The sequence below is a fragment of the Vidua chalybeata genome, chromosome 3 (assembly GCF_026979565.1).
Source record: "Vidua chalybeata isolate OUT-0048 chromosome 3, bVidCha1 merged haplotype, whole genome shotgun sequence".
NCBI lineage: Eukaryota > Metazoa > Chordata > Aves > Passeriformes > Viduidae > Vidua > Vidua chalybeata.
This window is the reverse complement of record NC_071532.1, coordinates 90,031,217-90,056,030: the sequence shown is the minus strand read 5'-3', so window position 1 is coordinate 90,056,030 and position 24,814 is coordinate 90,031,217. Positions and strand designations below refer to the sequence as shown.

Below are 24,814 nucleotides of genomic sequence, written 5' to 3'. Positions count from 1 at the left end.
CTTAACTAGAGCTGGTGCTGCAGTGCTCTCTGTAAAGGAGAGGTCAGAAGTGTGACCAGAAGAAATCATCACCAATCTCAGAAAGAGAAGGGTAGTCTCAACACAGAGTGGCTGGATACAGTGTGAAGACCAGGTCCTCATTTTTTGATCTGGGGACACTTGAAAATTTGCACATAATTACTCACAAAAATACCAACCATGAATATATAATAGATTAACTATTATGTCTGACTATTGTACTGCAAAAAGATGAAAAAATCAATAGTGTTCTGCTCTCCACTTACATTCAAGAGGACAATTTGAAATATTTCCAGCTCTAAGTCTCGATTACGGTACCTTCATATCGGCCTCTCCTCCACTGTGTGTATCCTGACAGAAGAAATTGTATCCTCCTTCCAACACTCCTGTCACCAGCTGAGCAAATAAAAAAATAAAGCATTATTTGGGGAGAAGGTTCAACTCCATGGCACCTGCAAACCTCCACAGTGGCTCTGCCCAGACATCTGGTGTCAAGAAAAGCCTGGGCACTTGAGGGTGGCATTAGTTTGAAGTCAAGTTCCAAGCAGTGACTGAATCATAGTGAAGGGTGAATTAATAAATTCTCCCAATTGGGGTATACCAGAATAAAAATAGGAGAAAACATTTTATCCCCACTTATCCCACAGTGTGAGCATTTTCAGAGTGAAGTCTCCTTCTTTGCTGATGGTCTCACTGTCAGAGAAAGTAGATAACCAAAGTTCAGTAAATACATTTTTCTTCTGATTACTTTTGGAAAGAACTGTATCTTTAAAAAATTTTACACTCAAGAGATGTGACTACAATTTTTTCAACCACATGACAGGGCATATTTTCAGCTTTGCTCTCCTTAACAGTTAACAACACATGCTTCACTGCACTGCCATTCTTCAAGATCTTTTTAAGCAACTCAGTCGTCCCAAGCACATTACATCCTTCCCAATATAAGTGACTTCCTCTGCAGGATATGCCACTGCCTGCCTGACTTCCTGGCATAACAAGTAACACCTCAAACATAATGGAGTGACAATAAAGAGTAAAGACCAACTATTGGTCATGATAGATGACAGGGTGTCTGCTGTGGAGGGGCTGGTTCAAATCTCTAGAGAAATGAGATCCACACTGGATGTTCTCACCCTTTCACAGATGATAGGAGATGGTAGGACAGGTTGAGAGTTGAATGGGAGAAGGAAGCATGTGCAAAGACATGAACAAGATCCCCTTTAATATCTCAACAGAAGGGATCATTGAACATTGTTTATAAAGATGTTCTTCCTCTTGGGAATAGCATGAGGAGAGGAGTAACAACTTGAGACAACTCCCAAGTGAAAAAAAAAATTTGTTAAGTATGTCATAAAACATCTGAAAGGCAGAAGCAAGTTGTATGTTTTCAGCCTTATCTATCTGCAGGATAAAAAATAGCTTTGCAAAGCCACAGTAGAAATTCCTTATACTAAAAGTAATTTTAAAAGATGACTTGATTAAAGGACTACAATGACTGGTATGACAAAATGCTGTTCAGAACTGTGAACAGGAAGCTAATTTTAAAAGGTTCGATAAAGATTATCCCTTAAATAATCTACCTTTCCCCAGTGTTATTTCCTTCATGCCTCATTTTCTTAATATATTAGCTTTTAAAATACTCAAGTCAGCCTAGGTCATTATTTTTGACCTTCTGAGATAGTATTATTGCTGCAATTTAGGGGAAAAAATGTACATCTAATTATATCATAATATACAGATCTGAAAGTATCTCTTGTATTAGAGATAAATCGATAGCACCCTGCCGCAGCAACGGCGAGGCAGCCGTGCACATCAACAGCAGACCCAGGCACTTTCCCTACCCAAGCAACAAAGGGAAGGCAGCCATGGAAGGACTGCTCTCCTGGCTGCAGGGCTCTGCAGAGGACACCAGTTTAAAAGTGGTACCTTGCTAAAGGCCCAGCTGTGCCCCAGAGCAAGCTTTGCACCAAGCCACTTTCAGACCACTGAGGGAAAGTTTGCATGCCTTGCAAGCACCCACCAGTCTCTCAGACAGAACACCACATTGTGCTGTGATCATGTTAAGAGCTTACAGATTTTTTCATACAGTTCTCATAGTTCAAGGAAGTGTTAGGAATAGAAGGATAATCACACTGTTTACATTGTAATTAATCCAAACAACATCCATCATTAATGCTGCACTCCATAAACTTCTTCCCAGTAAAGGCTGGCATAGTGACTCCACAGCACTTTTCCCACAAGCGGTACAGGCTCACCACCTAGAGTGTAATGCAACCAAAGGTGTCTCCATGGATCCCACCTCTCTAAAGGACAATGGCATCAGTGTGGCTATGAGCAGTGGCTTCACCTCAACCTGAATACTCCCTTGTTTACAAAAGAATGTATTATTGTATGCTAGGAACTGTAATATTCTCACAGCCACAAATGACATAAGCAAAGCAACATTTATAGGAAATGTCAGCATCTTTTATCATATAAATAGCTAGTATAGTTATGAAAGTAATTTCACTCCCCACTTTCCAGAAGGAACTAATTGGTTAAAAGCTGCTACAGCTGCCCACAAACTGCTGTTGCTGCCCACAAACCTTACTCAGTGCAACATACAACATGTAAATAATCTTTTTCCCCATTTAGCCAGCTGCTCCTTTGCCTGACACCATTATTTCTTGCACCCACAATGCTTTCATCACATACATGCTGGAAGGCTTCAGAAAACAAAAGCAAGAGATAACTGAAACATGACCACAAATGGCTCCATTATGTACAGGTGTACAGTCCCAGGGAGCTGCTTCCCTGCCACCACAAAAGCGATAAGGAGGAGTCAGAAATTTCCAGGAGTGCATTTAAGTCCTTGCTCACACTTGTTGTGGTCTGCTCCCTGGATGGCCAGCGTTTCCAAGATCTCTTTACACCACTGCACAGTAGGTCTGAAACTTGCCCAGAAACAGAGTGGTGGCTCCTCTGTCAACACAGCCTTAAGACAACCTTTCCTTCTTTGCCCGCTCTCTCCAGAAGTCCTTCATCTTCAGGCTGGCAGGAGTCCAGGCCTGCTGATGGCACTGCTGATGGACAACCAGAGGTAAATCTTCTCTTGAGAAATTAACATGTCCAGAAAAGGCCAATTACAACCACTTGCACTTGAGCAAACCACTTCACATGGTTTCTAAACAGCACAAAAAGACAGTTCATAAGCCAGTTAAAATGGTACTCAAACTCAGTATTAAACCCTTCAGCTCAGAGGAAAAACCTGCAGCTCAAGATTCCATTTGTGCTGAAATAACCCACACTTTCTTCCCCTGCAATGAAGTTTTCTTTTTTCCTATTGCTTTCATTTTGTAATCCTGTTGCTGAATTCTTTAAAATGCTGTGGCACATGCTTTTTTATCACCTCTGCCACCAAAAGAGGCCAGGACACTACTACCAGTCTGACTGGGTTGAGGAGAGGTGTTACTGTGGAGGACTTTTTTTCTCATGATAAAACTCGTTTTTTTTCTCATGATAAAACTGAAGTCTGAGACTCACTGGAGAGGGGCAGATAAGGCACCTAGCACTGCATCACTGTCAAGGCGTGATGGGTTTACACGGCTCAGAACAGAGCTAGATTAGAATGAAGAGAAACAGACGTTCATGTCTGATCAAAGCAAGCAAATGCCCGCACAGATAAAGAACTTTATCTTTACATGAATGCAGTTACCCCAGGGCAGAGATAAGAGCTTCAGGAGGGTGAAGAAAGAAAGGGGAGAGGAAAGAGCAGCCTAACTGCCACCCATGGCTCGTGTGACACAGCACCTCTGCAGTTGCCTGCTTCCTAAGACTTTTCCTACAGCATATGCAACACCTCACTCATCAGGAAAATCTAAGACTTTTCTCTTTTCTCAGGCAGATTCAGTATGGAATTAATTTTTCAGATGAAGAAAAAAGACAGTAAAGAGATCACTTAAGAAATTGAGCCTTCATCATTGAGCAGTTTTCTCTAATGTAAGCCCAGGTGGTCCAGATCACTTGGCCAGTTTTACTAACAAACTCCCCCAGAATAACACAGGTCTGTGTGCAGTGTAACTGGGTACCTGGCTCTCTCCCCTCCTAGCTAAGTTGCCTGGCTGACACTCAAGCAGAGAGGCACGAGCCACATGCACGGGTCACAGCATTGCAAGACGCCTTGTGATCCCAGCACAGAGCAGCAGCTCAGGGGGAAGCAGTGCTGCCTCTGCTGTTCCAGCTGCTCCTGCAGCTCCTCCAGACATGGCCGTGCCAGCCAGCAGGCGATCAGCCCATATCCTATAACCCCACTGCCAGCCTCTGCCAGACACCTTCACCACGCAGGAAGCCATTCCTTGATGCTCCTGCCTGAGACATAAGAGTGTTATTTCTCCCTAAAGTCCAAGCACTGTAGATTTTTACAGAATAAAGCATTGTTTGTCCCTGAAGAACATCCTGTCCTCCTGAATTACGTGACAAATTAGCCTGGAAAAACCTCTCCAGCTCCCCATGATCTGCCTTGTCTGTTATATTGTCTGGGACAAGAGCAGTCCACTTCTCAGTGAGTACCAGAATCCAGCCAAGTCATTAAATATCCTAATAAAAAAGGTATAGCAAGCACAGACAGAAAGTATTAGGAATTCCACATAACAGGTCTAAAATTTCTAGTGATTTTAGACCAAAGTACACAACACCTAGAGTTACACAAATCCTATGATGCCAAATTTCCCCATGTTATTGCTTACAATCATTCAGACATAAAGGTCAGAAAACAAAGTAGGTCATCCTTTTCATTCCAGTTGGGAGGATACCTCACTTTAACGCCTTGTTTTGCTCACATAATATGCAAACGGAGCTGTGATGCTATGACTCATGACCTGAATCACCATAGCTGTAACTCAGGAAAAACTTCAAAGTAGGGTTTCAGGTGTATTGTACACAAGCTATTAAAGCAACTTCTTTTCAGACATGCTACTAAGCAGGTTCATAAATGGTGACATTTTATGATTTTCCTCACAGTAGGACTGAAAAATTTCAATCCAAGTGAAACTCAAAATGGTCTTTTGAGAGCTCCTTACAACAAGGAGGAGAACAGGGAGTTACTCAAGTTCTCTGAATGCTGTTCCTCATCATTTTGTCTTAAAAGCAAGTAAGTGTACTATAAAGTACTGATATATGGCTAATCCTTCAAAGGAAAATTTCTAAGACTGATGAGGTATGAGCAAGGGTATCACATGCTGTGCACCAACAGAGGTAACTGTGCAGGTACTTCAGATAGAGGACATACCCAGAGGTGCAAGAACGCCATTTTTTCCCTGTGCCCTTTGGTTCTCTCCCTGCAAACATCAAGCAGTGTGGTATTATGTCAGCATAGTTCTCTGCTTTGCAGCATTTTTATGGGATCAGTCCCTTGTTGCAGAGCATCACTTGCCCTCACATCCAGCTTGTAAGTGCTGCCAACCACATTTTATTGCCACTATAATGTGTTTAATAATCTTCATAATGCTGTAGCTTTGTGTATGCCCATTTACAAGGAGAAGGTATATTTACAACACTAATGAACAGTTCCATATGGATAATACTGGATTAAGAGCAACACTCATTTTCACATGAAGTATTTCATTATATAGGAAGGAGGGGTCTTAATATTCACTGTATTTTAGTTGTGTCATTTCTCCACAATATAAAAGCTATTTATCTGGTTACAAATATGAGGACTTCTTCAGCATATAATGAACAGTCCTCCCTTGGTAACCAGTTTATTGTTAGCAAGAAAAAGACATTTACAGGATCAACAGTTCAGGTATTTTCTCTTATTTACATTTACCAGCAGGTTTTGTAACACAGCAGAATGTTACAGTAATTTAGAAACTGTGAGTATTATTCCAAGTATTCACACTTGGTACAACTGAAGAAAAGTCTGCACTTCTAAACTCTCAATAACATTACTGGAGGTTAAAACAACAGATCACTATATAACTGTAAATAATACCTGCATCAAATAATGCAGATGGACATTGAAGTCAACATCAACACTACATTTAGACAAATTAAACTGATCAACACACATTTTTTCTGGATTATAATACCCTGACAAGGAGTTTAGAAATGTAAGGACATCAAGAACACCAGTAGTTCCAAGTACCTACTGAATCCAAAACTGCTCCCAACTGAACAATTAAGCATCAAATTTCTTAATAAACCAACCCAATAATTTTTCAGTAGACAATTCACTACACAAGAGAAATAACACTGAATTTAAATCACTTCATCTTTAAACACTCACCTTGTAAAACACTATAGAATTAACTACAAACTTAAAGGAGAATCACAGCTTATATACACTTCTAAGCTCATGCAAAAAAATAAATTAGATTAGTAGCTTTAGTCCTAGGTTGTATTTGGAAAGACTATGAAATATATATATATATATATATAATGAAATATCTCCTTACAGAAAGGAGAAATACTTTGGTTAAAAGTGTGCCAGAATATTCTGTACGTTAAAGCAAGAGAGTAATTTTCTGACCACATAATTATTTACCCTACTATAGTTCTTCATTTTCACTTGAATAAAAACAGACAGTTCTGAGTAAAAGCAGCTAAAGAGCTCTCTGGGAAGTGGAAAACTTTACGCTGCCTAAATCTTTGGGTTTTTATGAAAGGAAGTAAGTTCACAGAAAGTTGAATTCAGTCTGAAATCTGTTTGTGTGTTTAGATTTCAAGCTTAAAGAAACAGATGAATCACAATGGCATTGTTTCAGCAACTTTTTTTTTTCTCAGCAAAATTAAGAGGATGCAAAAGAACCTATTGCAAGCTTCCTGAAATAGATGCAAGGAGTGTGCACATGATTAAATACAAGTAAATAAAACATTTTGCCCTCCAGATAAAACCACAGTTTTGCTACAAAGTATTTTGTACAGTCCACCAGTGCAATCACATTGAGCAAGGAGATGTTACTGAAGGAGTAGCCAAGTTCATGCTGAAAGATCAGGACCTCACTTGCATCAACTGAGCAAAGTGCATTTGAAACATTGCTAACCAAGGTCAGCAAAGATGTTTAAGGCAAGGTTTGTTTCACACCATCCTTAGAGGTAACATCACAATTAGGGTTTTCTTCCCAGACAAGTGACATTGAAAATGGTTGCACCACTTCTGCAGATGCTCCCCAAATTCAGAGGCATTGCTCTACTTCTAACACGAGGCGATGTAATTAAAACAGACACTGCAAAATAAACCTGAGCAACCCTTTTTCTCTTACCTCATAAAACATATACAGAGAAAGCAGTGTAAGTCCAAGGTTGTAGATGACTAGAATACCCCTGCATGAGAACGGCTGTTTATTCCGCATGTACTTTGGTCCTAGCCATACAATTAGTAAGTACAAGGCTGAGAAGATAAAGGTAGGTGTATAGTTCTCCAGAAGAAGCCATCCTTTTACTCTGGGGTCTGAAAGAAACAAACAGAAACATACAAACACTTAGATTTTGTAAGGAGAGAATTTGACACAACTAAAAATAGTTGTACCCAAAATTATTCCAGTACTGGAATACCAAAGAAAGACAAAGGAAGTGCAGCAAGCCCTTTTACTAACAGCCACATTGCTAATTACAAACAACAATATTTTATTTACATATTTAAGAAAGCATAAATAATTATTTTCCTAAGGCAAAAATATTCTTAAGTTATTACCACTTTTATTTTTCACAACTGTCACCCACTTGAATACCACAGATAATTATAAAGAAAAGCTTCAACAAATCTCTCTCCTTTATTTTCTCAAACCAACCCTTCCTGATGGTACGTATCTTATTTCCCAGAGTCAGCAAACCTAGGAGTGAAGCTGATACCTCTGTAGTTATAGATGGATGATCCTGATAATTATTTTCCAGTCAATCCTAACACAATTAGAATTATGTTTGTGCTACTAGAAAGAATTAAATTTTGGAGTCCTTGTGTGAGCAATGGAACACAGAGCAGTCAGTCCTGCCTGAGTAACCAGTCTGGTTGGCAATGCATCAGCTTCTCAGGAAAAGCACATAAGCCATCCTCAGAGAATTTTAGGGGACTACTTGGAACATTAGTGTGATCCTTTTGAACCACAACTGTGTTGTCCATACCCAGCAACAGCACAGCACCTCGCTCCTCTCACTAAAGTCGGTCCAAAGTACTGAAATCAAGTTAACCAAACTATAAATGAACAATTCAAGTAGTGCTGTCATTCACAGTCTCAACTTAATTTTAAAGGAGTCATACATGAATCCTGAATGTATGAAAAGAGGCCTTAAAATTGTAGGTTGGAAAGTAGGTAGGCAAACCAGGGAATTGTTTGGATTTGGCACCTTTATGGTTCACGATTTTTCTCATACAGCCAATAGAGACCATATGCCAACACAAGCAATATGTTATATCAGAATGTCCAGGCTAATTTAAACAGGCTTATTATGAAGAGAGAGGCAACAAGGGCACTGAGATACTAATAAAAGCAAACAGAAAACACACTTAGAAGAATCAGAGGCTTGTTCCATCTCCTGTGGACTTTCTCCTGAGAAGGGACACCATCACTGGATCTTGAGTGGGACAGAGAAAAGGCATTACTGCAGCAGTCAGAAGAAGAAAGCCCATGCCACTGAGCAGCACTGCTCTGCATGCTCTGTGCAGGATGCAGTCATTTAATCCCTCTGGTCAGAACCAGGTGGAACTGGACCATCCTACCCAAGCATGAGGCCACCACTTGTCCTGGTTCCACAATCTCTAGCTTCCTCACACTGACCAGGACTGCAGTTCTCCACCTGCAGGGTTTTTCCCTGGGCAAAATTTACCAAAACTATTGCTTCTTCAAAAAATAATGGTTTCAAAGAAGCAGTGTTTCCCAAAAACTATAGATATTTTTAGTGAAAAAATCCAGAGAAGATCTAGTTATGAAGGCACGAGTATTTTTTATTTCATTAAATGCAAATTAAAGTGGCTTTTTTAGAATAAATGCTATTACTAAATTAAAAAAAAAAAAGCAGCAAAGATCTGAGTGAGGTAAGTCACCCACTAAAACAAACAACATGAGCTTAACTGATAGTAAGAAGAATGACCTCTTCAGGTCAAAAGATCAGGAGCACTGAATAGACTCTTATTTATTACACTGTCAGACATTTTGATGCTTTGCAGATCCTAAAGAAAGCAGTCACCTGTCAATGTCAAGTTAGAGGAAAAATGTTTCTTGTGTTCTAATAAGATCAGTTTGATTTATGTATTTATTATGTTATTTTTATTTATGCATTTATTTATTAACTTTTGAGGAATCTTACCTCTGGGTCCAAGCCAAACATCAAAGTAACTATTGATTGTTTTATCCATAAGTTCCATTATACAACCTACTGTAATGGAAAGAAAAGGAGAAAGTTAGTTTTTCTGCTCAGGAAAATAGTTTACTGGTCAGCATCTGAACACATTCTGTTAGGGTTATCAAAGAAAATATTAGCATGCAGAAATTCCAGCAAACATAACAGATTTTCTCAGTATATATTGAGTACATAAAGCTTATTCTAGTCTCAGAGAGTCATTGGTGGATGAGCTACATTTCCCGCTGAAGTACTTAACACAGTTATAGATGCACAGAAGCTTAAAATAATGAGTTCAGATTAACCTGAAGTTCCTTCTAGTTCTGTATTTTGTACACATAAATAAAAGCTGGCATCTTGAAAGATCTCTCAATAAGGAGAACTGGACTTTGAGAAAGCCAGCAACATTGAAATTTTCAGATAAAGACTATAAAGCTATTTTAACAAAGAGTCTCAAATAACTGGCAAGGCTAGCTAGGGAAGAGGAGGGAAGGAGGAAAAAATAAACAGTGGCTCTGCTATCACCTGCAGATAGATGACTGATTACAGCTCTGATTAACAGCCCATAAAACCAAGAGATCAACAGTCACCGAGTGACAGAGAGGGCTGCTGAGTCCAGGGAGAAAACACAGCATCTCCAGCTCCAGAAACTGCATACTGGTTAGACATTACCAGATAAAATTTATCCAACATCAGTAGAGTGATTCAATGTCATCTGTCAGGTCCTCACATGGCCACTATTTATTGGCAGCACCTGGTCTGTACACAGAGGCACTCCCATTGTGTTACCTCACTATGGTTAAAGCAGGTTCTAAAAAAGCAGCAACTGTCCACAAGCAGGGACAACTGTGCACAAAGCTGTTTTCAAGAGAAGAGGAAGTAATTTGCTTCTTGATTAAGAAAAAACAAACCAAACCAAACAAACCAAACCAAAACAAAAACCCCCAACTCTTCCAATTTCCTCTTTTCTATCCAGAACTGTACTGTACTTTCACTAATAAAATTTTATCAATTTGTAATAGAATGGTTTTCACTTTGTGGTGTTTCTCCTTTCCTAGTACTAATATTAAGAACAATTTTTAGCTATGAGAAAATAACATACGTAAAACAAGCTGTCAGTATACTCACAGCACTAACCAAAACAATTATGCAAGCTTATATGTACTTGCTAAGAAAAAAAAGTTACCATCTTTTTTTTTTTTTTTTTTTTTTTTTTTTTTTTTTAGTGCTACCTAAAGAAATATCTCCCTTCCGCCTGTGAAAATCCCGTCTCTAGGGGATTTGTGATTTATGCAAGTTAAATTAATCATCTATCCTCTGGTTTTAGTCAGCTGGGACTGAAACCTCAACTTCATCCAGGTCCCACAAGAAAAGCCAAGCAGGATCCAAATTATGCTTTCTCCGCAGTCCCAAGTGGGACTGGGAGCCAGTGCTGGAAGGCCTGCAGGGGCTTAGACTTCCTATGGGACCCGGCAAACATAAAGGGTAGAGGTCATGCATTTCCACTCTGTGGTCTTCCCTTCCACTGCAGGGCCCCAGGCAGGAGCCCAGTAGGTTCCCTGAGCACTTCTGCCTGCGCCACCACCCACTGTTCCCTGCGGGGCTCTCAGGGACACACAGAAGAGACTTTCCCTTCCGTGACACAGTGCTTGGGACTACAGAAAGCCACAGAAACATCACTGGAATCTGGTCACCTGGCACAAACAAAAGGGCTTGATTGAAATAACCTAAAGTGTTAAACGTATTTTGCAGCCCTAATACATACTGGTTTTATTTTCTGACTTAAGAAGCCCAGCCCAAGAAACCAAACACTTCAGAATAAAGTGCATTTTTGGGATCACCAGCTATGGTACTATGAGCACTTGTGTGAATGGCCACAGCACTGGCACACTGGTGTTCTAGGAATAAGGAAATATAACTTGTATCACCAGAAGCAGGAACACCAGGAAGGCTGTGAGAAATAAGTATCTAATTACAAGGAGAAAAAAAGATATTTAGAGAAAGCACCATTTTTTGTCACCCATCTTTTTTTTTTTCATTTGTCAGGTATTAAATATTGCCACAAAACCCACTCCCTGTTGGATGATTCATTTTGTTGTTTGAGATCCCCACTTAAACAATTTGTTCTCTTTTGATCCAGTACTAATTGGTCTAATTATGCAGCACTGCATCAGCCAATAATCTGCATCTGACTTCAACCTTGCTTCTCACAGGCAAAGGCTTCAGATGGCAGAGGCTGGTACAAATCCAAAGGTTTGTTATACTAAAATATACAAAAAAGCTCAAGCCAGAAGTGACTTGCTACATATATTGCTGCATTTACTGGACACTAAAAATGCATATATTTAAATGAAACAAGTTAGAAACCAGAAACAAACTCTGCCTAGCTATAGTGAAGACAGCAAGAAATTAAAGTCCACATTGAAGTCCTCCATAAAACTGGAAGAAAAACTCATTCCCCAAGAGGAGGAGGCTCTCTGCAGAGGTCTCAGCTTTTTTGGGCTGGTACCCCAAAGCAGCTTTTTGTGCCAGCATTATCCGACAGCAGATTGTAAAAGACACAGTAAAGGAAAAACTACTCCTGGTGTCGATTTCCAGAATTTGCAGAAAAAGAAATTGTTTCAAAAGGAACCCATTTGTGTAAGAGAAAAACAGAAGGAAACAATCTGCTTTTGTTCCAGAGGGGGTCATGTGAAAATGCATCAAGTCTCCTGCCAACAGCCACACAACATTAAACACTGCTTCAACAGCAGCAACTACAAGGGTTCTTTTTAAATTAGAATAGTTTCCCAATTCAGAGAAACATCGACTCCCAGAAAAATTAAACCAGTGGCCATTTGAAACACTGTGATTGGCCTATTTCCTAATACTGAAAGTAACGTAAGGAAATTCTGCAGCTGATTGCATACATGAGCAGATCAGCAGCAATGCTCCTTTACCTACAAGTCATCCCACAAAAAGGCACACTATTCACAGAATCATGGAATGGTTTGGCTTGGAAGAGACCTTTGAAGCTTATCTGGCCCAACTACCCCACCATCTTCCACTCAAGGCGCTCAGAGCCTCATCCAGTCTTTAAAGTTTTTTGTGCATGGGGCATCTACCACGTCTATGACCAACCTGTTCCAGTTTCAATGCCCTCACTGAAAAAACTTCTTCCTTACATCTAGTCTAAATCTGCCTTCTTTTAATTCAAAACCATTGCCCCTTGTCCTTACACTACAGTCCCTATTAAAAAGTTTGTACCCCTTTTCCTTGTAGGCCCCTTTTAGGTACTGGAAGGGCACAATAAGATCTCCCTGAAGCCTTCTCTTTACCAGGCTGAGCAGCTTCAACTTGCTCAGTCTGTCTCCACATGGAGAGATGCTCCAGCTCTCTAACCTCCTCTGCATCTACTTTAATATGTCCATATCTTTCCTGTGCTGAGGACCCCAGAGCTGGATGCAGCACTCCAGGTGAGGTGTCACCAAAGCAGAGGGGCAGAATCCTCTCCCTCATCCTACTGGCCACGCTGCTTTTGATGCAGCCCAGGACACAACTGGCCTTCTGGGTTGCAAGCACATGTTGCCAGCTCTCCTCCACCAGTACCCCCAAGAGCTTCTCAGCAGGGCTGCTCTCAATCCCTTCATCCCCCAAACCATACTGATGGTTGTGGACTTCCCCAGCCCAGGTATAGGACCTCACACTTGGCCTTACTGAACCGCATGTGTTTCCCAAGACTCACTTCTGGAGCCTGTCCAGGTCCCTTTGGATGGCACCCCAGGCATGTCAACCACATCACTCAGCTTGGCTGTTGCCAAACTTGTTGAGGGTGCACTCAATCCCACTGTCCATGCCACTGATGGAGACACTAAACAGTACTGGCCCCTCTATGGACCCCTGAGGGACACCACTTTGTCCCTCAGGACTCTGAGTTGCTGACCAGTACCCTCTGGATGTGGTCATCCAACCAACTCCTTTTACAATGAACAATCCACCTATCAAATCCATATGTCTCCAATTTAGAGAGAAGGACGTTGTGGGGCACTGTGTCAAAGGCCTTGTAGAAAAAGACTGATTACATCCATAGCTTTATTCAGTACCTACAGTCAGAGAAAAAAGACCCTATTAGGCCACACAATGCTTTGTAAAACATGTACCTCTATATACACCAGTTATTTTTTCCTAACCTGCCTTTCTACAATGGAAAAAAAAAATCATCCTCTCTGCCACTAAATTTTACCTGTGCAGTAAGGCACTTGACCAGGGCAAATTGGATCAGAGTCTGGAAGCAGTCAGGCTTACAATCTGGAAGACATTTCACTTCTTCAAGTCCAAATATCTGATCCAGAAAAAAAAACCCTATCTGATGCTTTAAACAAACAAAATTACTGGATTTTAATTCTGCAACACAAACATAACAAAGGGTAAACTTGCACCTTGCCCCAACAAGATTAAGAAACATCATTATAATACTACATTTTCAATAATCCTCTGGATTTTGACAGATGGGTTTTTTTTTTTTTTTTTATCTTTTGGCATCCTGGGTTCATTTCTGGCACTATGAGCTGAGACAACCACCCACTGCTCCAGCAGCCACCCAAATATTTGGGCAGAAGATGTGAAGCTCTGCCCTACTGCTCAGTCCAGGCATTGATAGCCCTGGTGCTTCTTGGTGTAACAATCAAAAATACAGTTTAAAGTCTACACAGAAACATGCTTTTCTTGTAGAATATGTTTTAAAAAAATATTTATAGGAAGTGTTTCATACAGGCTACCAGCATTGACAGGTTGCTCTTCTAATGCAGGTAAACTACTCTCTGAGGAAATGGCTACTACATACTGGAGGATTTCAACCAGCTTCTGCCCTTCAAAGGAAATTATCTCCTCTGCTTTCCACAAAAATGCATTCTAGAGGGTTTATGCTATGAAATAATTTAAGAATTCTTCATCACATTTTGATGGTGTTTCTTGAGTTTCTTCTTGAAGTAACTTTCCAGGTGTAAGGATGATCCACAAAAATATACAGGTTTGCTTTCTGTCTCATGGCACCCTTTTTAAGCAAATCAAACAGCAGCAAAAAAAAAAAAAAATTTTAAGCTGAAAGCTCAAAGCACTGTGAGCCTGCTCCCTTTCAGAAGGATCTTCCAGCTCTCACCCGACTGCTCAAGAACTCCCTGAAATAGATCCCAGTTTTCACAGCTAAGTGCCTGAACTTGAGTTCTAATAAAATCCCCAAAATAGGCATCTAAATAATTGTTCTGGCTTTTGAGAGAAATGTGCTGTCAAGCCTGGCTGCTCAGCCTTTTTGGAAAACAGCCACTTTCTCTGTTCTTAAATTAGGACTTCAAAGCCTAAATTTAGGCTTTTGCTTTTGGGAATCTTGATTTGTGTTTTCTCTTTAAAGTAATGTTTCCCAGTCCCTGCCATTGCAGAGGTGACTCCTCTTTTTCCTCCAAAAGTACAAACTATCCCTCCTCCAAAAACCCAAAGATCACACTGCTGTTTGCTTTTGTAGATGTACTGGAATTGAAAACGTTCAGCTGCTTGAGAATTGGAACACAGCACTGATAATCAAAGCTGTCAACCGTTTTCTGTCCTTTGCCAAAGCTGCCCAGTTTCTCCTTTCAATTCCCCAAGCCTTAACTGCCCCTTGAATGCGTTCCCTTCGCCTTTCAACTTCCTGCCAACTCCAGATTACCCTTTCCTTCCCTTTCTGAACACCCTCGTAGGGCCCAACCATGCTTAATGCTAGCAATAAAAGGGACTTGAGAATAAACTATAGACTACATTGATCTGAAAGTGTAGGTATATTTATTTTATGGGAAACCAGGTGAAGCATGAGTGCTGCGGATTTTGCACTTTAGTTTTATTAAAATACAAGACGGTATTTTTAAACTTTATTTTGAATCTCTATCTTTAGCAATGTGATTCAGATTTTTGGCCCTCTGGTATCAGCAGCAAACCCTCCAGCCTGCTGTTGACACATCAGGACCCACAGTGCTGAGCTTTCACACTCACAAGCAGCACCAACATAAGGAAGTTTAGAAATAATTAATTTGTATAAAATTCAGAGAAGTGTAACAAATGCGGGACAAAGGAGAGAAGTCAGTTTCAAATAGTTTAACCTCAGTGGGTTAATGTGGGTTTAATCCTCAGGGATTTCAAACCATTTGAAAATGCATGATTCAAAGAAAGACTTTGGGCAGGGGTGTATATAGGGGGTAATATATAGGAGAAGTAATGTCATGAAATTACATATATATATACGTAATTTCATGACATTACTTCTCCTGTAATTCCATTCTCTAAAATCCTTCAGTAATGGTTAGCTTATTACATAAACAGAGATGTGGAAAGAAAGTATTTTACAGAACAGAAATAAATACAAGAATACTGCAAAACAGAATAACTAATTGCACTCAGTACACAATACCTCATGAAATCAGAATCTAACGATCTTCAGATAGGTAAGTTAAGATAAATGATAGATAGGTTCCTGCAATTTTATTTACACCTTCAGCAGATCTCAAATAGCTCAAATTAGGATTTGACTGTCCTAGGATTAGAACACTCACACGAAATTCATCCCCTTGCACTCAACAGCTTTTGATATGGCAAGGGATGACTTCAGACAGAGGGAAAACACCAAGGGTGATGGCCAAGCAGGAAGAGCAAGTTAGAAGCAAGCACACAAACATACTCACAGAATTAAGAATCAGAGGAAAACGGTTCATGACTGCCTCTACATGCCAGAAGGATATATCCAGCATCCATCTACAAACAAGGACATTTCATGCTGCAGAGCCCCCTGAGCAGCAGCAGATATGGCATCACTCAGCACTATGGTTTTCACAAGAGCATGCATTTTCCTGGAATGAAGTGCTCAAGGGGGTATATCCTGTGCCTGAACACTGTGCCCGTACACCAGCACTATGATACTGGAAACCTCCTCACCGCTGCCAGCTTACAGCCCAGTGCTGCGAGAGCAATACAGTCGAGACTGAAGGAGTATTTACAGAAATAAAACGTGGAGGAAGAAAAGGTAAACCATACAGGTTTATTTCAACTGCTGTAATTGTAATATACAGCAATGACACTGCAGAGAACTTCTGCCTAGGCTTTCAGAACTGCTTCCTTTTTTTTTAATTGAAACAGAAGGAGTATCTGTAACAAACTAGGTTAGATGAAAGAGCGGGACTATGTACATGGCACAAGAGCAACAAGTTGACTTTTTGTAAGGAAAGCCAAAGTACAGTGTTTGCTAGACAGCTTTGCTCCAAAGCCCCCCTCCTAAAGCACTATAGGCAGTGTTTATTCACAGCTACTTTTTGAATCTGAAGCTCCATCTTTTTACAAAAACTCTGCTGGTATTGTAATTGGGAAAACAAGGGAACTTGGGGATCCTGGTCAATGACAAGTTGAGTCTGAGTCAGCAGTGCCCTGGCAGCCAGGAGGGACAACCCTGTCCTGGGGGGCATCAGGCCCAGCATGGCCAGTGGGCAAGGGAGGGGATTGTCCCACTCTGCTCTGCACTGGGGTGGCCTCACTTTGAGTGCTGGGGGCAGTTATGGGTGCCACTCTATCAAAAAGATATTTTAGCTATTAGAGAGCATCCAAAGGAAGGGAACAAAGATGGTGAAGGGCCTTGAGGGGAAGCTGTATGAGAAGCAGCTGAGGTCACTTGGTCTGTTTAGCTTGGAGGAAACTGAGGGGAGAATTCACTGCAGTTACAGCTTCTTGTAAGGGGAGGAGGAGGAGGAGCAGGCAGATCAGAAGCTGATCTCTTCTCTGTGGTCATCAGTGACAGGACCCAAGGGAATGGCCTGAAGTTGTGCCAAGAGAGGTGTAGGTGGGATATTAGAAAAAGGTTCTTCACCCAGAGGGTGGTCGTGCACTGGAACAGCTCCCCAGGGCAGTGGTCACAGCACCAAGCCTGACAAGCGTTCAGGAAGTGTTTGGACAATGCTCTCGGGCACATGGTGTGACTCTCGGGGATGGTGCTGTGCAGGGCCCAGGAGTTGGACCTGATGATCCTTGTGGGTCTATTTCACCTCAGCTTATTCTGTGATAACAGTGTTGGCTGCAGCTCACAAATGAAAATTAGCCTCAGGCGGCCTGGGAAGCTAAAGAGAGTTGGGAAGATGAAGGGAAAAAAAGTAAGTCCAAAGGGCCATAAGGATTTTACCTTTCATTTCTGGTCTCCTATCTTTTATTCAAAAGCCACCTGCAAGAAAGTCTGACAATTTTTTCTCTCCTTTAATAAAGGGATTCCTGTAATCTCTGTGCACTTCACTCAAACCAACTTTATACTTCCACAGGAGAAAAAGTTACAGTCCCCAAAGCCTATTTTAATGAGCTTTTTGGTCAAAAGGTTTCATTTTCAAACAACAGAACCAATGACACTAGAGTCATTGGGACCAAGGATGGAGAAGCCCAGCCTTGAATGACCGTTACATTCAAGAGCACTGTGTACTCAAGACAGTAAGCTTCAACTTACCTTTTCTTTAAATGCCCATGCCTCATAATTGCATAATAAAATTTAAAAAGAAGTAGGAAAAAAAAATAGTGACAAGTGGGACTTTCCCTCCACATGTCTCTCATTTCCTCCAACACCCACAGCTGCACCACCAAATCTGAACACCAAGAATATTTGTCATCCATCTGCCCACTCCTCCTGCCAAAATCCTGCACCAAACCCAGGGGACATCTCAAGAATAAAACTCAAAGCATGGAGATATATAATTTTTTGTTACCTCCTTTGCATTTAGTAGCTTGACACATGAAAGTTTGGCATCTAATTTATAAAAGTACTTAAAATTCTCCTGCACATGTGAAACACTGTGCAAAGCAAAAAAATGGCTGTATTCAGTTATCCAGTAAACAAGGCTCAGCTATAAAAAGGTTATCTCAGGTTCACATGCTGACTAGATACAGCAATCCAATAAAAAGTGGAGGAATTAGAAGACCATGAAAGCTGAGCATGACAGTCACAAAGGTAATGTTACACCATGCAAATCTGACTTGTACAGGGATAAGAGTGCACATAAAACCTGAATTAAGATGCCCTGCTAAGATGTGAAACTACAACCCCTGTGTTCAGGTGGGTAATTTGACACCTTTCGGAGGACCACTTGTGTTTTGGAAACCAGATCACACTGAAAAAGCACACAAACAAGTCACCCTTAGGCAAGCTACAGTATGTTAAATACTTATTTGTGCGTTTACTCTATTTCCAATGCTTGTGGGGCTGTATCTGGAGTGCTGTGGGAGAAGTGAAATTCTCTGGTGAGCCCTAACACACAAAACTACATGCAATACACTGAAGCAGTTACATTCCTCAATACAAGTAAATTTCTGTACTTTTACCTAAAATAAGAAAGGATTCATACTGGCACTATAAATGCACCCCATTTCTTTATACAGTCAGCCATGCTATGAGAAGTCAATCTTAAAACTTTCCTATATTCTGGCTGTACAGCTGTGAGACCTGTGTGGCTGCAGCTGTACCAATACTTGGTGCCTTCTTTTTAACATGCTAAACATCATGCCAGACTGTACCATCACACATAAGTAAACAGTACTAACAGAGGTCAGGCAAGTATGAATGACAGCTGGCTTTAAATAGAAGAAGGTACCAAAAAATCCTCCTTTTCCCACCATTCTGAAAAGTAAAAGAAGAAAAAAAATTACTTGAGATACAAGTGTTATGCCATGGCATTGTAGTGCTCAGGACAAAATCCTAACCATGATGTGCCCTGTTAAACCCTCTGCCTTCAAAACAGTAAAAAAAAAAAAAAAAAAAAAAAAGGCTCATTATTCAGAAAATCTACTGCCTTTAAGACTTTAAGATCCAACTGCCTTTCTAAAGGATAAAGGTGCTAACACTATAGAAAGCAAGTTTTTGACCTTGTTCCTGCCCAGGATGCAGAAGGAGTACTGAAAGTGAAGATGATGTGTCCTGGCATAGGGACAGAAAACAAAAAGACAGGAGATTTCTTACAGATGCATTTGTCAGATCATTCCCCCACACCCTTCCCTTCTTGCACAACACTTGGCACATCTGTAAATTGCTAATGTTGCCAAAACCATGCAGCCATCTGATGGCATTTCTGTTACAGAAGTTCAGGACTGAAAAGCCTGGTGAGTCCTGAAGAGATGAACATCCTTGCCTGCACCAGACCTATGTCAAACCAACTTCTGCTGAGAATTTTTGGGGTACCAAATTATTGCTGTAACAAAGGCCTGTGAAAGAGGACTGACTCCTGAAGTAGTTAGAAAATAAATCATTGGTACCTGCACATTTCCTTTGTTTGATTTTGGCAGCACTTTCTGAAATGCTACTTCATCAAAAGACCCTGCTCCAGGAGGCAAGTACTGTGGTTTCTTATATTTTATTATTTGTTTTAAGGGTAGAAAGACCATTCAAGCAATTAAAAGGAAATTCTGTAATGGTACAGCTGCGTGTGATCTTATCACTTGCTCTTTCTATGAACTTTAAATAAACTACTGGAGGAAAAAAATTCTACATATCTGGCAACTTCCAAGATGTTTTCTGCAAGCTCATAATATAAAGGCTTCAGTTACCTGCAAAAGTCAGGCAGTGAATTACAGGAAAGTAAGTACCTTTCCTCCAAAGTTTAGCCACTCTTTTCTTTCAATAAGAGGTATCAAATTCTTGATGCAGTGAGAACCCTGCTGCCATTAAAATCCAAGGAAGAACACAGCTAAACTGAGCCCCCAGCTCCAGCACCAAGATGCAAAAGGTTTTGCTACATTTGCTTTCTACTTTCACAAGCGCTGGAGCAACAGTGGAGTCAGCACTGTAACTTGATGTTATATATCTGCTTTAAATACAGGGACAAAGCAATATCCACCCATACAGCAGGCAGCAGATTTCCTTCCCAACCCTGCAGCTATCCCATTCTCTGCAGGGCAGCAGTCCCCTGGAAAAGGGGGCACCAGACATGCCTCCTCTGCCTCACTGTCTGTGCAAAGCCTCTTAAACAACATCTTCAGCAACTTACTCTCCTAAAGATAAGCATCTCCATCCATCCACCTGTGATGCCAGCTCATGCCCATCAGCAACCCTCAGGCTCAGAGTCATCATATCACCTGATCCTTGTTCTAGCCTCTCCATTCAGCCTGGTCCACTCCATAACCATAACCATATGACCATCTATACCACCATACTCAGGGCGTATGCAGTAACAAGGAACAGCCAAGAACAGATCTGACACTGCTGCAAGGCTGCTTTCATGCCTTCCCTACTCTCCACCATGCCTTGGTGGAAGGAACCCAAAGAAACCAACCAAGCAAGAAGATCAGCTTCCAGCCAGGTCCATCCCACTGCTGCTTTACTGCAGGATAAGCAGCAGCACAATGTGGACATGTGGGTGACGAAGAGGTCTTACGTGGCTGAAGATGAGCAAAGCCATCACACTGTACCCAGCAAGGAACCACAGCAAAAAGAAAGGCAAATGAAACAGACAGAAAAAATGGAAAATGCAGAATGTCTAATGCAGAACTCTAAAATGCTATTAAGAGAAGGCCAAAATAAAACGCATTGCGCAATCATAATTTTACATATAAGAATGGTTCTAGTGAAAAGTACAAAATTTGCAGAAAAAAGAAAGCACGAAGTAACAAAAGGTCACACGGAATACGTCAGGCAGAGTCAGCTTAGAAGATTTCTGAATTATAATTGAAGCAGCATGAACTGACAGATTATTGCACTGTAAAAAGCAAATAACAACAAAAAGCCCAACCTTGATATGTTCAAACTATGAAAGAGACAGATTTTAGGATGTGTTAGCCTGTTTCTGTCTTGAAAACTGCAGGACTAAGGATGGTCTCAAGGCAGGTTAGGTAGGGAAAGGGAGAAAAAGGTAACCATGAAGGCACCAAAGGCATGAAGAACCAACAAAACGTTTCTTTCAAGAAAAGGCAACTTTAATGCTTTATTCAATCTAAACACAGCTAAAATATTCCCACAGAAATGGTGCTAATGAAAATAAATACACAGAAAAAGATTCACTGTCTGCTTAGCTTTTTATTTCAATATGACCAAAACCTCTTCATACACCCTGGCCTGAGGGACTGGACGACAGAGGGGAAGAATCTCCTTTATTTCTCAGCCTTATATGTTACACTGTAAGAAACATGCTATGCTGCAAGAAAAAACAAACAACAACCTTACTAGTGATTTGAGACACATCTTGAACACAGTAGCCCAAGACTAAATTTCAGCGGGAAGCTTGACGTTCTCGTAACACCAAGTATTTTTTACTTGATGCCCAAAGCTTATTATTAAATTTGTTAGATGAGAAAAACACATTGCTGCGTAATTTGTGATTTACACATAGGAAACAATGCTGACTGCAGCAAACTGAAAACCTAACTTACAGTGTATTTTATAAGTGCTCATGTTCTGCCAGGAGTCAAAGGACAGAATCAAGTGGTGTTTCATCAGCAACACTTGTAAAGCAACTCTTTCAACTCTGGGGGCAAAAGAGGTGTTCTTCAGCTTCTATATTAAGACTCTGCACATTAATTATAAAAATGTCAACATATAAAAAGTTGCTCAGCAAGTAAACCCTGTACATTCTGAGTGTACCTATTTCATACAAGTTTTGTACAGACTGTGTACAATACAGAATAATACTTCAGGCAATTAAATTGCTTACTCATGTCAGCAGCTCCCTCAAAGTCTTCCCCTCTGGAATCTCACCAAGACCACATCTCTATTTTTACTGTATGCTAAAAGCAAAACATGTTTTTGTGCAAAAACCCCTTTCATTAAGCAATTTTTCAAGTATCAAAACACCTATAGCTGCAGATTATTTTTCCACCATGTTTTTATCTCTATGTAATATAAGCCCTCCACACACATGTGTCATCTCTAAACCAAACAGCAGCAAAAGGACCCTTCAATTAAACAGACCTGTTATTCTCGACCAGGGAGTTAAATGCTCAAGTTCATATCCCCACACTGGAACTGGTATGTGGTGGAGAAATAAAAGTAGGGAAAAAATAAAAAATTAAAACCTGCCAAAAAAACTTTGTTAATATTCTACTCTCATGCTAATGACTGACAGCTTAGGTGGGAATTTGGTAAGAATCTTAGAATAGCAATGATGCTGTAAAGTGAGGATGTGCCAGAACCATCAATGGCTGATTAGAGCTTCTTCATTGGTTCAGTGCAAAACCCAGCCTTGCTCCTCCGTTCTGCAAAACAACCCTTCAGGGTGTTGGGTGAGTAAGAGTTTAAAAAGCAAAGACTGAGAAATAGATACAGACAGACATACTAAAGTGCGAAAAGGTGCAGCAACAAAAAATTAAGTAAGGAGAGGGGTGGAAAACCACATCACTTCTCTGCTAGGCTTCTTCACACGTGCAGTTGGCCACTCAGTCACTGCAGGTTCAAAGATGGTCATCTCCTTCCCAAGGCCATGCACCTCTCCTTTGAAGGCAACACAACACTAAAGGATGTAAACAAAACACTCCAAGAGGATTGTTTTTCATACATTGTAAAGTGTAGTTAAAATCTGGCAACATTACTGAGCTCTCTCAGAGAAACATCTCTGTTTCTCATACTTCAGGATGCAAAACTGTACTTTAACAGCTTCTTAAATGTATATTTTAAGACACAAAGTCAGTCCTACAGATGCTTAGAAAACTGCATTGTGCTATATGTAACCAATACCTGAGCTGATGCATCGTTTGAGCCTGATGTGTTTTGTGAAACCCAGAAGCATTCAGTCTGCACAACTGGAAATTCATCATAGCTCTGCAATTGTTCAACTGGAGTTTAGATTTGCGTCTCTGATCTAAACAAGTCCAGCACTGAATTTAGAAAGTATGAAGCAATTAAGACAGACTTTAAAAAAAAAGATAAGCATTTGAAAACAACATTAGCAGTCCCTTCCTGCACCATAATGCAACCACTTAGCAGTGGTGATAGAACAAGAAATCAATACAAAGAAGTATCAAAGGATATTATTTTTATTCTGCAAGGCATGACCAGACTTGCAGCCTGCTTTTGTGTGCTTCAAAGGGAGATGATGATGGTTTTGAAAGGACTAAAAAAAGAATAAAGTAGTCAGAGGTTCTGGGAACCTGTCAAGTAAAAGTGGAGAATTGGGTATGGTCTCCAGAAAAAATTACCTGGGAATCTAATGAAGGCTGCAAAACAAGGGCCAGAGTGTCATGCTTTGACCCCACCTGGTAAATAAGACCCCACAGCTGCTCGCTCACCCCTCTGCAGACCCGGTGGAATAGGGGAGAGAATCAGAAAAAGGTAAAGCCTCTGTGTTAGGAACAGTTTAATAAATGTACTAAAATTAACAATTACAGTAACAACAATAATAATAATAATAATGAAAAAGGAGATAGAGAGGGAGGAATAAAACCCAAGAAAGACAAGTGATGCACATTACAGCTGCTCACTACTCACTGACCGATGCCCAGCCCTTCCCTGAACAGCAATTGGAGCTTCCCAGCCAACTCCCCTCAGTTTACACACTGACCATGATGTTCTGCACTATGGAATATGCCTTTGGCCAGTTTGGGTCAGCTGTCCTAATTGTGCTTCCTCCCAGTTTCTTATACACCTGCTCCCTGGCAGAGCATGGAACACTGATAAGTCCTTGATTTAGAGTACACCCTGCTCAGCAACAATTGAAACAGTGTGTTATCAGCATTATTCTCATACTAAACCCAAAACACAGCACTGTACCAGCTACTAAGAAGAAAATTATTCCAGATGAAACTAGGACACAGAGCTCATACTATTTAAACTCACATGACAAGTGGTCTGACACTGTCAATTCTAAAAATTACTTACAGCCACGTACAATTTTTACCTATAAGAAAGTAGAGGCAGCAGCACAATTCATGCATTAGCAGGGCAATGATCTACACTGAAACACAGTGGGCTTTCTGTGATTACCTGTATTGCTATAATTTTACTCCTCATTTTTAACTGAACAAACAAATGCAGTACTCCTTACTGACTTGTCCAGTACCATCTGTCTCAATCTCTGTAAGGATCTGCCACCCTATATTGCTGGTGCTCCCTCGTACTTGTGGTCTCTTCTAGTCCTTACACTGTGTTTTAAGCTCTTGCAGATGGTGATGGAGACACTCACATAAAACTTCCCAGCCCATGGCTGAGTCTAGTGGCTGGGCAAACCCACCCACCTCTCCTACAGGCAGAGCAAACAAGAGGCTGCAGAGGCAACCATGGTCTAAGCTGCACCTTCTAGGTGACAAACAAGTCAGAATTAAAAAAAATATGAAAAAACCTGCTCAATTATTTTGAAAGAGGCTTTTCTGCTTAGGCGTGTTACAGACTCAGAGAAAAGAATCCATAAGTAACCAGGCCTACTGGCCTAGCAGCTTACTTTCTGTCACTAGATCACATATCTTGGAAAAAAAAAGAATTTTCTGCACCATGCTGTACAAACACAGGTATTTTCCCCATTAATGAGGCTTTATGCAT

General features: G+C 40.7%; 1 protein-coding gene across 3 annotated transcripts in view; it reads right to left on the bottom strand.

Annotated features, from left to right (window-relative positions):
* Window positions 1-24,814, bottom strand: part of ELOVL5 (ELOVL fatty acid elongase 5) — a 39,643-nt gene that overhangs the window by 7,392 nt on the left and 7,437 nt on the right. For all 3 annotated transcript variants that reach the window (XM_053938430.1, XM_053938428.1, XM_053938429.1), the window contains 3 exons: window positions 9,301-9,369; window positions 7,260-7,447; window positions 337-414 (listed from right to left, as the gene is read on the bottom strand). In XM_053938430.1, the coding sequence (XP_053794405.1) occupies window positions 337-414; window positions 7,260-7,447; window positions 9,301-9,358 (324 nt within the window). In that variant the 5' untranslated portion in view covers window positions 9,359-9,369. The remainder of the gene's footprint in view (window positions 1-336; window positions 415-7,259; window positions 7,448-9,300; window positions 9,370-24,814) is intronic.